The 12,648-nt window shown below is 32.1% G+C and overlaps 1 protein-coding gene across 1 annotated transcript in view; it reads right to left on the reverse strand.

Annotated features, from left to right (window-relative positions):
- Window positions 1–206: 206 nt before the first annotated feature.
- Window positions 207–12,648, reverse strand: part of LOC129746212 (frizzled-like) — a 131,211-nt gene continuing 118,769 nt past the window's right edge. The window contains exon 5 of the mRNA XM_055739774.1: window positions 207–6,050. Coding sequence (XP_055595749.1) covers window positions 5,512–6,050 — 539 coding nt within the window. The 3' untranslated portion in view covers window positions 207–5,511. The remainder of the gene's footprint in view (window positions 6,051–12,648) is intronic.

Below are 12,648 nucleotides of genomic sequence, written 5' to 3' on the forward strand. Positions count from 1 at the left end.
TTTTTCTGAATCAACCACAGCTCCAACAGTTTTTGCCTCATTTAAAAACAATGGTTAATCGTGTGTCCGAGTGTGCTGTTTTTTTTTTGTTCGTGGAGTTTTTTTTTCAAAACAGGGACAAATTTGTTCAGTTATTTTAACCCCGGAAGCAATGGTGGTGAGCATAGAAATGTAATTAAAACAACACAATTATTCATTTTGCATAGTTTTTTTTTATTAATTCAGCATTTTTATCAATGGATCCGAGAACAACGGTTAGTTCAGAGAGCGCGTTAGCTTCGATTAGCATTTATTCTAATGATGCGGTTGCATAATTTTACATGTTTTGATTTTAATTATCCGGACAATTTCGCTCTGGGTTCTAGTGAACAGCAATGTTCATCGGGAAAGGTTTTCGTTAAGTACCTTTGTTTTTATTTCATCATCGGAATCGAATTTATCTTGTTTAAACGCCATCTGAATCTCATTTCGATTCTGAGATAAAAATTGTAAGCTTAAAACTAGTTTTGATTCGCAGTCTATTACTTATATGACACAGTTCGATCACCTCATTTGAACTTAAATTCTATCCACACTAAAGGTAGCTGAACAGATAGTGATGCATTTTTTTGTGTGTAGGTTTGTGTCAATTTAATTCTAACTCTGCACTTAAACACAACCTTAAACAAGGACTGACTAAAAATGGAAACTCTAATCTACTTTGATAGAAAGAAATATAGGAAAATATGAACAATATACAAGATAAACCTATAGATAAGCTATTATACAATCGAGGATGCTCAACAGAAAATTGCTGAACTGTTCTCCACTTTTTACAGGTTGGTTTCAATCAAACACATTTGGCAACATTTATCCACTACTGGAGAAATGGTTAAATCTCTGAGTATCAAGAGATTATTCTTAGTGAATAGATACCGTTCTTTACCGTTTTTTTTTTGAAAATTATGATGAACCTTTTAATATCGCCAAATAAGGTGTCAAATATTACGAATAACGTTGAATTTAAAAAAAGCCTTCCATATATTTAAAAAAAAATTCATGAATGATTTTAAATAAATTGCTATAAGGTACATCAATTTGGCATTTTATTCGATTTTTTAAACTCCTAGGGTTTGTTGTTCCTTTTTTGGTAAAATAAAGTTTAGGAAAATTGAGCAAATATAAAATTTTTCAGATTTACTTAAAACATAATAAAACCCCATCACTAAATGGATGAGAATTTAATTAGGCCGGAACAAATATCGATGTCTTTTTCCCCCTTGAAATTCCCGAAAACCCCGAATGGGGGGCAAAATAAAATTTGAAGTTTGAAAAATTTAACAAAAATGCAAATGATTTCAAAGGAAAACGCAAATTTTGGAAGATGGGGATTTTATCACCTTTTATATTTTGGATTTCGATGAATTTTAAGATAAAAAAATATTTGATTGAAAGGTTTTGAGTAATCATATAGAATGCAATTTTGTAGTATTATAGTTTTCGTGCAATTTATTCCAATTTACTAGTTTTTTGCATTTTTGTATATTATTACCTTCCTCGTGAAGTTCCCACAACAGGTGATGGCCTTATTTTCCTGTACAGACTTTTCTCACCTAAAAAACATTGATCCCGAAAACTTGTTATGGGGTTTAATATAAGGTTGCCAGATTGCCCCGATATTTAATACAAAATTTGGGAACAGTCCGGGCCTGGATTTCCTCGAAAAATGCTTGGATTTAGCTTGGATTAAATTCAATTCATTTGATAAATCCAACAAAAAAACAACGAATTGTGTGTAACAAATTTTTTTTAATTCATGCCTCCAGATCGAAATTATTTGAGAAAGTTTTATAAAAATAATCATGAAACCTTTTCCGGAAGCCTTAAATATGATTTAACATCTGTCGATACGTTTTGATGAAGAACATTTTTTTTTTAATTTTTTTACTTGATTTCTATTCAGCTATTTCTTGGTTTTGTCTTAATTTACCCGGATATTGCCTGGATTTTTGGTCGTCAATTTTGAAATTAAATTCCCGGATTAAGCCAGGTTTTTGTATGAAATTTCCCGGATTTGCTAGCCAGGATACGTGTTGAAAAATTCTGGCAACCTTAATTTAATACTTGTGGACATTGAACAGTAATGCAAAAAAATTTTTTTTACTTAGACAATTTTTTTTATGAAACACTTAAAAGAGTTTTTAGCTTTGATCATTTTTATTAATTTAACCCTTTAATGCATAGTATTGTTTTAAAGCAATACAAATTAAAATCCAAATATTACGGAAAAGCATGAAAATTTTTGATTCATGTTTTCACAAAACGTATTTTTGAGATTAAAAGAATTTGGTCCATGGTATTTGTATCACGATATTTCTCTGTAGCTGTGAAATATTGAAGAAAGTGTGCAGAAAAATTGCAAAAGTAAAATTGATTTATAATAAAAATAAAAAGTAGTTTTGGGGAATTGCTGTTATTTATTCATATTCAGAAATTCTAACTAATGTTTTAAACTTAATCAATCTCAGACATCTTTCTGTACCTATTGAACAATGTTTAGAGGAAATAAGCAAAATCGTATCGAAATAAATCAGAAATTAAAAAAAAAAAAACAATATTTTTTATCCTTGATAGGCTAATTTAAGGTTGCCAGAATTTTTTTCACTAGCATCCGGGCCTAGCGATTTCGGGCATTTTTTTTTTTCAAAAAAAACCTGGCAAAATCCGGGCATGGATTTCAATTTTTCAAATCCAAAAACCGGGCAAAAACCGGGCAAATTTAGGTGTTATTATATACAAAAGCAAAGAAAAAATGCAAAATCAATCGAAATTAATATTTTATTAATGTTATTGCAGACTTCCAACAACTTTTTGGTACACTTAAATATTTAAAGGTTTATAAAAGTAAATCAGCGAAATTATTTGAAACAACCGTTGAAAATTTCCATACCGATAATCGATTTAGCTGAAACGTACTCAAAATCTTAAATTTTTTTTTTGTTTCTTTGTGAAAATTGTGAAAAAACCCGGGCAATATCCAGACTTTTTTCACGATATCCGGGCAACCGGGCCGGACCGGAATTTCTCGAAATTTTGCATCAAACATCCGGGCAAACCCGGATAAAACCGGGCAATCTGGCAAGCTTAGGCTATTTATAACACTCATAAAATTCAAAATAAAGGCTCCAAACCTGTCCACTTGTGTTATTTGCGTAAATATGCTACTATTTCAATTGCTGTTCTCATTTAAAAAAAAAAGTCACGCGCAGGCAAGCGCATAGGCAAGTATCAGATTAGTTAAGAAGGGTAAAGTTTTCGATAGGTGTTGAAAATTGTAAATTAGGACATTCATGGTTTCCAAAAAAAAAATATTTTGACCTTTTTGTCATCTTTCAATCAAAATAAAGAAAACTTTTTGAAACATTATTTGTTTCTTATTTTATCAAAACTGCCAGAAGCTCTTCATTTCATATGGAGATCGTTGAAGTATCCTACTTTGTCAACTTGCATGACAAATCTTAAGCGTTAAAAATTTATTTTTTTTTAAATTTTATTAATAGCAAATTGAAAAACACATGATGCAACAATCTCTGATTTTTTTTTCATTTCTTCGAAAATCTCGAAGAAGGTAAAAGTAAAGTTTAAGGTATTTTATTGGGCAATTCGATGAATTCTTCCAAATTTAATCTAATTTTAATTTGTAATTTATTAACTTAAACGTAGCCTTTCAGTTAAAATGAACTATCAATTCAGGTTAAGGAAAATACATTTCAAATTCAGGTTTAATACATTTCAAAAAGCCAAAGACAGACTGTAGAAAATGGAAATTAAATCCCTTTTTATATTGGAGATTTTTAAAAATTTCCAATATAAAATATATCGATTTTAAGATTTCGTACAATGTAGATTGCAAAAATTTGGTGAATGCAAGTTTTTGCTCAATTTTTTCAATTTATAGAAAGTTTGGATTTCCCCCTCCAAGTGACAAAATAAATATTTCAATTTTTTTTTTGGGCCTTAAAAAATCGGAAAAAATTACTTATGTTTATATTAGCACACAAAAATCTTTTGAGGCATAATCTACCGTTCTACGCAAGAGTTTCGCATGTGAATTTTAAGTTATTTTCACTTTTTTGCTCGAAAAATGCCATTTCGATAAAAACACAAACAAATATACTGTTCAGAACTGATGCAATTTTTTTAGGTTTCTTCGCAAGAATTTCACACCGAACAAAACTTTAAAAAAATTATTTTTTTCTAAATCCACTTCTAAAAATGTTGAGGACTCAAAAAAAGCAAGTGTGAGAATTGAGGAGTAGCCTAAGAGTATTTTCATCAGAACTTTTTGCCCTTTCAATGAACAAAGACAACTTTCAAAGAAATTGTCAAGCATAAATTGAATTGTATAACTTTACTTAAATCTTCATAGTAGACATTTTTCAGAAAAAAAAATTCAAAGCCATGTGAAAGTTTTACGTAGAAACTCGTATTCGTTTGGGTTCAGATTCTATAAGATTACTCTGTCAATTTAAAAATCGGTACTTCTGACTACTATCGGTGGAATCTGAATAAATGCTAAATACTAAAAATATGTATAAATATATTTTAATCGCATTTTCTTTGACTGCACGATTTTCCACATGTTACAATAGACCACTGCAAACTGTCATCGAAATTTCAAATTTATAAATTATTGCACCTCACATGATTTTTTTCATCCTGAATGAATACAACAAGTTTTAATTACGTGTGGAAATTTGTTAGGGAAAAAATGTATGCCAATGAGTTAAGCAGCCAATATATTGAACAAAATTTAAAAAAAATAACCTTAAATTATATTGATTCTTTGAAAACTTTTCTATGAATGCAAACACATTTTTGAAGCCGAAAAAGCTAAGCCCAGACTTAGCACTAAGCTTATTTGATAGAGAGCTTGCTTTTTGCGCTGATTTCTATGAGTTCGAGTTCAAGAGAAAACATCGAACCCAGTTAAATGATCAGGATTTCAATGCCTGTTCGCGCAAACCACATCGTTGATATAACCAAAAGTGTTAGAACAGCTATAATCGAAACAAATATAATCCCATTTGACACATCAATATGAAAAATTAATACAATTAGGTTCACCGTAAAACATTCAACGTTATCGTGATATTTGACACTGTTTGTAAATTATATTCACAGAGATGAATTCTGATTCATGTTAAAAGTATTTTTTGATGTTTCGTAATCCTTCGGTACAAAAATCTTCAATACTACTCGACTACTTCACATACAGCTAGTTCTACATCCGATTCTAATAAGTTCGACGATTAACTACTTCGAGAGTAACGATTAATGGTTTTGGTTTGCTCTAAATCGCTAACCTTCCATCTCAATCCCCAAAACTGCCCCTGATTAAACTCTACGATATAGTGGAAATCTATTTTCTGGTGGTAAGTGGAGGGACTCTGGGATTCAGCAGCCGGGGGCAGTCTTCGGGGCAGTCTAGGTCCGTTGACGAAAGGTAAGCTCTAACTTATCGGCTCTATACTAGACGTAAGCTCCCCGACTTCGAGTGTCCTTGCCCTGTAACCGTTCCGCGAATTGCCTCCAACTGACTACCGTTTTTCCGGACCACAGCCAAACGCTGGAAGTGACCCCGACCAGCATCGAACACACGTACTTGGCCATGAAGATGTGGAAGATCGGTTTCTCCTCCTCCGGCGCCATGTCCCCGTTATATTTGGTGGCCGGACATGGTATCGAGAACACCTTGCACATCTGCCTGTTCCACTGGATCATCCAATCGTCGAAGTAGTAATACTCGTAAAACAGACAACCCACGTAGCCCAAACTGGGCAGAATAAACAGCCCGCTGAAGAATCCAATCCGCAGCATTAAACGTTCCAGCTTATCGGTCCGGGTGCCATCATGCTTCATTACGGTCCGGATCCGGAACAGCGATACGAACCCGGCCAGCAGGAAGATCGCTCCCAAAGAAAGATAAACGCACAGCGGTATCAGCAGGAACCGGGTCAGCGAGTGGGTATCCAGTTGTCCCACGAAACAGACACCGGACAGGACGTCACCTGAAATGGAAAGAAAAGGGAAAAATTGATTAGCATTGTGCGATTGAAGGATATTCAAAGTTATTGGTGTTATTTAACTTTTCTATGAGATACATTTTCTCAATCCTGGGGTTATCCTGTCTTTTAAAATTTTAAGCTCAAACAGTCTTGCTCCTGTTATAAATTAATTCTTCATTTTCTTCATTTTTCGTATCGTTGATCATATCTTCGTAGAAAGTTTCTGATATGATGATTATCTTCCGAATTTCCTGGTAACCTCTATAGCAAGGTTGCCGAAATCACAGAAAAATCAATAATTTTAAAGAATTTTGAACAATTTTTCATCACAGAATCTGTGTCACAGAACACAGAATTTGTGAAATATAAACAGATTTCACAGATTTTTAAATGTTATGTATTCCCAAAATTATATTTTCTGTGTGAACATTAATTTTCTATTTCCAACTTTCTTTTGCATTAACATAATAGGATTATAATATTTATTGATTAATATCAAGTAAAATGTAGAAAAGACTCAATTTTTCATGAATTTTTCAAGAAATTTTTGCACAGAATTTTTTCTTCAGTTAATGAGAATATGTCGAACATTTGGAGAGGCTTGTAGTAGAAAAATGGACAATCAAGATCACAAAAAGCAAGCGTTGAAATTTCATAGAGAACTCAATTTGAATTTGTGAATGACTAGGCTAAGGAAGAAAAACCTACGCATCAAACAGATAAATACCGTTAATTTTTCTAGTAAATTTAAAATGGAAGCTGGAAATTACTTTTTCTGTATCATGGTCGTAGGAACGAGGGGGTGGGGGATGGGGGTTGAGGGTTAAATCCCCCCTATACGAAGGTCCAAAATTGCAGGTGAATATCTAATCAAATTTAGATAAACAACTAAAATGATTCAAGAGTAACAACAGTGTTACAATCTCGACTCAAAAACTTGGAAATATCATTCCAGGAACATGCACAATTATACAACAGTTTTTTGCAAAAAAAATCTCACTTGTTGATAGTTATTGAATTCCAAATAATGAATCTCAATATTGAAGACTGAGCTGCAAAATCTATCGAAAATATCAATTGAGTCCTTAGAACTATGTATCTTCCACCCAAATCTTTTAAACATTTTTTTTCAAAATAAACATAAACGATTTTTCAAAGCATTAAATATGATTCAGAATCGGCTTATTTGTTTCGTTAAATTAAAAACCGCTTTCCACTTTTTTTTTTGTTAATTTTAATGAAAAAATTTCAAAATTTGCCTGCATATTGGCCGGATTTTTGAGAAAATTTTGATACAATATGCTTTCATTTCGCAAGGTTCTAGGATAAAATTGTCTGGATTTGCCCAGGCCGGCTACTAAAACATATCTACTTCGTATCCAATTTATTGTTCTTGATTTTCAGTTTGGATCATCATTGGTGAAGAATCCTGCTTTGAACATTGGTGTTACATTTCAATTTAAAATATGATGGATTTTCCATATTCGAAACTCATTATTTCGGAATATGAAAAGAAAATATTTGAAATTCAAATCATTTTATAGGATTAAAATTGAAGGAGATCCCAGTTTAAAAACTTTGATTCTTGATTCAAAATTAAATTTTTAAATTCAATCAAAATCAGCTTAGAAACACAACCTTGTTGAAAATCACATATATAAAAAAGTAAGATCTGGATTAATTTGAAAGAATTTGTTTTTTTTATCTTGATTTCAGTTTTGAAAACATTAATCACAGGATTTAAATTTTGAAATATAAAATCAAAAATGATAATTTTTGAACTTGTTTTTTTCCTTAGGTAAAAATTCAGTTGGAAACTTTTATTTAACATTATTTACATATATCGCAATTTCTTTAAAACCAATTAGTGTATTTGATACATTTTCACCATTTGCTAATGTGAGTGAGATTTAAAAGTTTTTTTTTCTTAATGAAGCGTTCAAAATTGTCGTGATTGTGTCACTCGCAAATTTTATCAATGATGCAGTTGGTGCAACAGTCTCTGAAAAACTTATCTTGAACGACTGTTTACTCTTGGGCTCGAACTTACGGATATCAGCTCAGGAGGCAACTGACTTACTAATTGAGCTATATCACAAGTCCCCAAATTCTTTAAGCTTCGTGAAAAAATTGGCAACTCCTAGGACTTATTTTCAAAACTAAATAACTTTTAATGCAAAATAAATTTAACCCCAATAATTTGTTCTTAGTACATACACTTTTTTCACTTGTGTAAAATTGTCATCAAACCCCCACCCCCCTCCCTCCCCATGAGCTGGTTCTTCCTACGACCCTGGGCTGTATTAATGCTACCAGCATCAAGCATTCTTACTCTTCTTCTATATATATATAAAAATGAATGTTTGTCTGTCTGCCTGTTCCCTATAGACTCGGAAACTACTGAACCGATCATCGTGAAACTTGGCATCTGAGGGTTTTTGAGGCCGGAGATGGTTTCTATAATAGTTACAAACAGCTCCGATTTAAGGGAGGGGGAGGGGGGCTCCCATACAACTTTTGTTTCTATTCACACGAACCAAAAGTCACGGCACCCATTTTGTCAAGCAATTTTCGTATCCTTTGGCGGGGTTATTTTCACAATCACCATGGGCCGGGCATAAGAAGCAACCATCCAGAGTTCACGTGTACTAAGCATTAAATTTTGGCGGATGTTTTTTTTCCTTCTACTGTTTAAAGCACGTGGTACTGGTACGAAATATTTGGATGCAATAATGAGCCTACATGTTGGATTGAAAAATACTACAAACCTGTTAGGAGCATATTGACTAAAATTGTAGTGGTTTTCAAAGTGCTCTTTACCGTTGCTGGGGGCCTTTGAGGGTCTACAGAGACAAACAGTGAACTGAAGAGTGAATAATGAATTGACTTCTTTTGCTGACTATCTATTCAAACTGAGTGCTGAAAAACTGATGAACCGATGTCCTTAAATTCCAGCTATTAAAAGCCAACCATTTTCATATTTTTCGAAATCCTCATAGAGAAAGAAAATTGATTAGATTCCGAATTACAAAACCAAGGCTGCGATTTCAGAGCATCAATAGCCTTCGAGGGATTTAAACGGGGGATAAGAAAATTGATTAGATTATTAAATCTGAGGTTTTGAGTTTTATACAATTCAATTTCATTGACCAATTTCTAACTTTTGAGTTATCATTGATGACCAATGTAGTCGGTTCCACCATCCAATTTTAAGAAAATTATTTGTAAAATTGTTTAGTACTGCGAATTCAAACAAATGGTATCTTAGCATTCAACATTGATTTCTCTTCAAAATAATTAATGGGATGTTTGTGCCCAAGAATAGAAAAATTAAATTAATGACTTCGGTTCAGAGATGATCTGTTTTCGATGACTTCAAAAAACTATTAGTGAGGTTTCAACATTTAAGGTAAAACAGTGCAAATTAAAAAAATCGAAAAAAAACACATACAATTGAAAACATGCAAAGTAAGTTTCTATCATGGTTCAACAAAGTTCGGAAGTCTTTTTAGAAATTTCTAAGAAAATAAAATTTAAACAAACCAATGAACAAGAAGATTATCCATCTTGAAAGGTGGGATAATCTCCAACAGAGATATTCATTAGATAGGGGATTGAAAAGATAAAAAAGCATTTTCTTCTTTTGAAGAAAAAAATATAGGGCCAAATCTATTCAAGCTTCCTAAAAAATAATTGATGTAAAAAATGTTTATCGTGAAAGGATGAATAAGCATACTAGGAAAATTATTTCAAATTTCTTTTTATCAAAACCTCATAAAAATATTTTTTTTCAATAATTTAAAAACGATAAACAGAGTAAATAATTTCAATAAAAACTTTCAAAAGACTAACAAAACGTACATGGCCAAACTCGGGCCAATTTTGTATAATATATTAATCAAAGCTTCCAAAATTTCGAAAAGTCAAACGATTAATTGTGATTTATATTTTAAGTGAATCCAAGCAAGGCCGGGTAAAATCAGCGATTTTGAAATAAATGAACATTTATATTAATTTTTTTATAAGCCAGATATTCTTTTTTTCCTTTTAAGGATAAGCGAATACTTAGATGAATGCTGCAAATTAATTTATTTTTGTTTTAAGATGCAGAAATTTGATTTGTCAAAATCATTAGTTTTTTCGTCGTTGTTCTCAATTCTTTTTCTTCTCTAACACAAATATTTACCGTACTAAAGACCAGAAAAATAAAGGCTTTATTTAAAGCCAAAGTGTTCAGATATTTACAATTGATTAGGGTTAATTTTTCCTATTGCTGGTTTAAATTTTTCACGTAATGTTAATAAAACTTCCCAGTTAGTTCATGGCTCTTTTACCTTATGCATTCATAAAAATATGATCAACTTTTTGAACTGAAATGACATTAATTTAAATATGAGCGTTTAAAACTTAAAATTTTAAGACATCTGAATCAAACGAAGTTTTCTTTTGAAAAATTACCATTGCGATACATTTTTTATTCGAGTAGAGTTTAATTTTTAAATATAATATATGCAAAAACATTTATTGTATCATTATTTCTGTTATTGCAGAACAAAATCATTAAAAATGTCCCAGTATTTAAAATTATTTTTGAGGAAAAATAACGTTAAGTAAGTATTTCGTTTTTTATTTCAATAAATTAATTCTTACGATTTAGCTACATTCCGTCAGATGAAGCAAAAACTCAATTTAAAGAGGAATGCGAGATTTCAAGGATTGATTAACAGGAATGTTCCATCAACTTTAATATTTCAAAACGAAACATTTCGTGCTTATATGAATTATTTTTAAATAAGTGCATTTTAGAAGATATGATTTCCATGCCACCTTACCTTACCCCCAAACACTGGGCGTGAGATTTGTGAAGGTATGGCGTTAAGCCGACCTCCGCAATATAAATCATCCCATGTGCTGCACTTCCTTTCCTCTTAGCAACAACACGGACTTGGCCGGCGTCGTTATTGGTTCATATTTAAAACTGAAATTCTCAAAACTGTACAGTGATATTCTGTTTTTTGATTACAAGCTCAAGCTCAAGAATGAAGCTGGGGTGGCAGTCGAACCGTCGTAGTAACGTCGGCTCTGAAACATTGGTCTAGGTCTGCCAGGCTTCCTTGATATGCGTGGAAGCTAGGGCTGAACCCTAGAAAAACGCGTCTGACACGCGACAGCTTGCCTTTCTAGTTCGAACGCGCAGCATGAAGAGTCGGACACTACAATGACTTTTACAAAGCACACTGATTAACATAATATCAAAGTACCCAAACCATTACCCAAATTCAATACTAGTCCTTTTTTTAAATTTGTTATAGACATTTTACTACGATTGTGGCTCTCTGCAGTGTTCTGAGTATTCCTAAATATAAAATTAATGGCTCTAGAAGACCATATAGACAATTTTACGGATCCCAGAAGGTTATCAGGCATGTTTTGATAAAAAAATACCATCATCTCTCTTATAGGACCCGTTAGGCTGTGACTGACAGACACGTTATTTAAAGCTGTAAAATTATGAAAGTATTAAAGAATCAAATTTTGGAGAAAAATAAGTTTTTTTGATTTTTCGCTTCCGGATTTTGAGGAAAGCTGGAGAGTCTGGAAAAGTTATACGTAGGGAATCATCATTTCCTCTAAAAAGCGGAATTTTAAATAATTGAAATAAAGGTCACCGGACCAGTATGAATAGACGCAGCAAGATCATACTTCAAGCGATCGTATCATCAAATTATATCATCAAAAGTAGAACCCAGGGCTCCAGAATCGATAAAAACGAACGTGTATTTTAGATGGGGTTTTAAATGGGGAAGGAAGGAGGGAGCTGTTGAAAATAAGGATTATTTCCAAAACACTTAACAACATCGATCAGCAGATCGATTTTGATAAAAAAAATTATGTTAGATTGAATTCCTTTTGTTAGTATGTGCTGAAATTTTTGTATGAAATATCCATAATTTTCTCATTTTTTACAACGCACTTCACAATTATGTTCAGCATTACGGTTATAATCAGCTGGATTAAATATTCTTTCATACTTTTCTTATACTATTTTCTTATTTCTGAAAAATCCGTTTTGACAACTTTGCACGGCAATGTCTATTTGAACAACTCTTTTTTATAATGAAAATATATATAAGTAAGCAAAAACTTCATTTTAGAAAATGGCATAAGGAATAGGACGATATTGTTTTTCAAGCTTATCTGGGAATCTAGAAGTCAATTTTTACAGCAGTTTTATACCCTATACACTGATAACCATCCCACATAATGAAATTTGTATCTCCTGACTCAAAAAAGAAGACAACATTAGCTTTAACTTTAAAATTCGGGGGTACTCCTTTCTAAGGTTTTTATGGTTTTCCCATTTTCTGATCAGTTTGAATTTGATATGCAACTCTGAAATTGTTAGGGAAATCAAAAGGTTAAGATGATAATGTGGAAGTATTTCATTTTTCACTCCTCAAGAAAGCTCCTTGAGAATGAAATTTCTTTTAGAAACATTTTGGAAAAGTGAATCAGCTATAACATTATTGGGGCTTCACATTTGTACAGATAAACAAAATTCCAATATCTATCATTAAAGCAACAAACTCATTGTTACTCA

Source organism: Uranotaenia lowii, chromosome 2 (genome assembly GCF_029784155.1).
Source record: "Uranotaenia lowii strain MFRU-FL chromosome 2, ASM2978415v1, whole genome shotgun sequence".
Taxonomy (NCBI): domain Eukaryota; kingdom Metazoa; phylum Arthropoda; class Insecta; order Diptera; family Culicidae; genus Uranotaenia; species Uranotaenia lowii.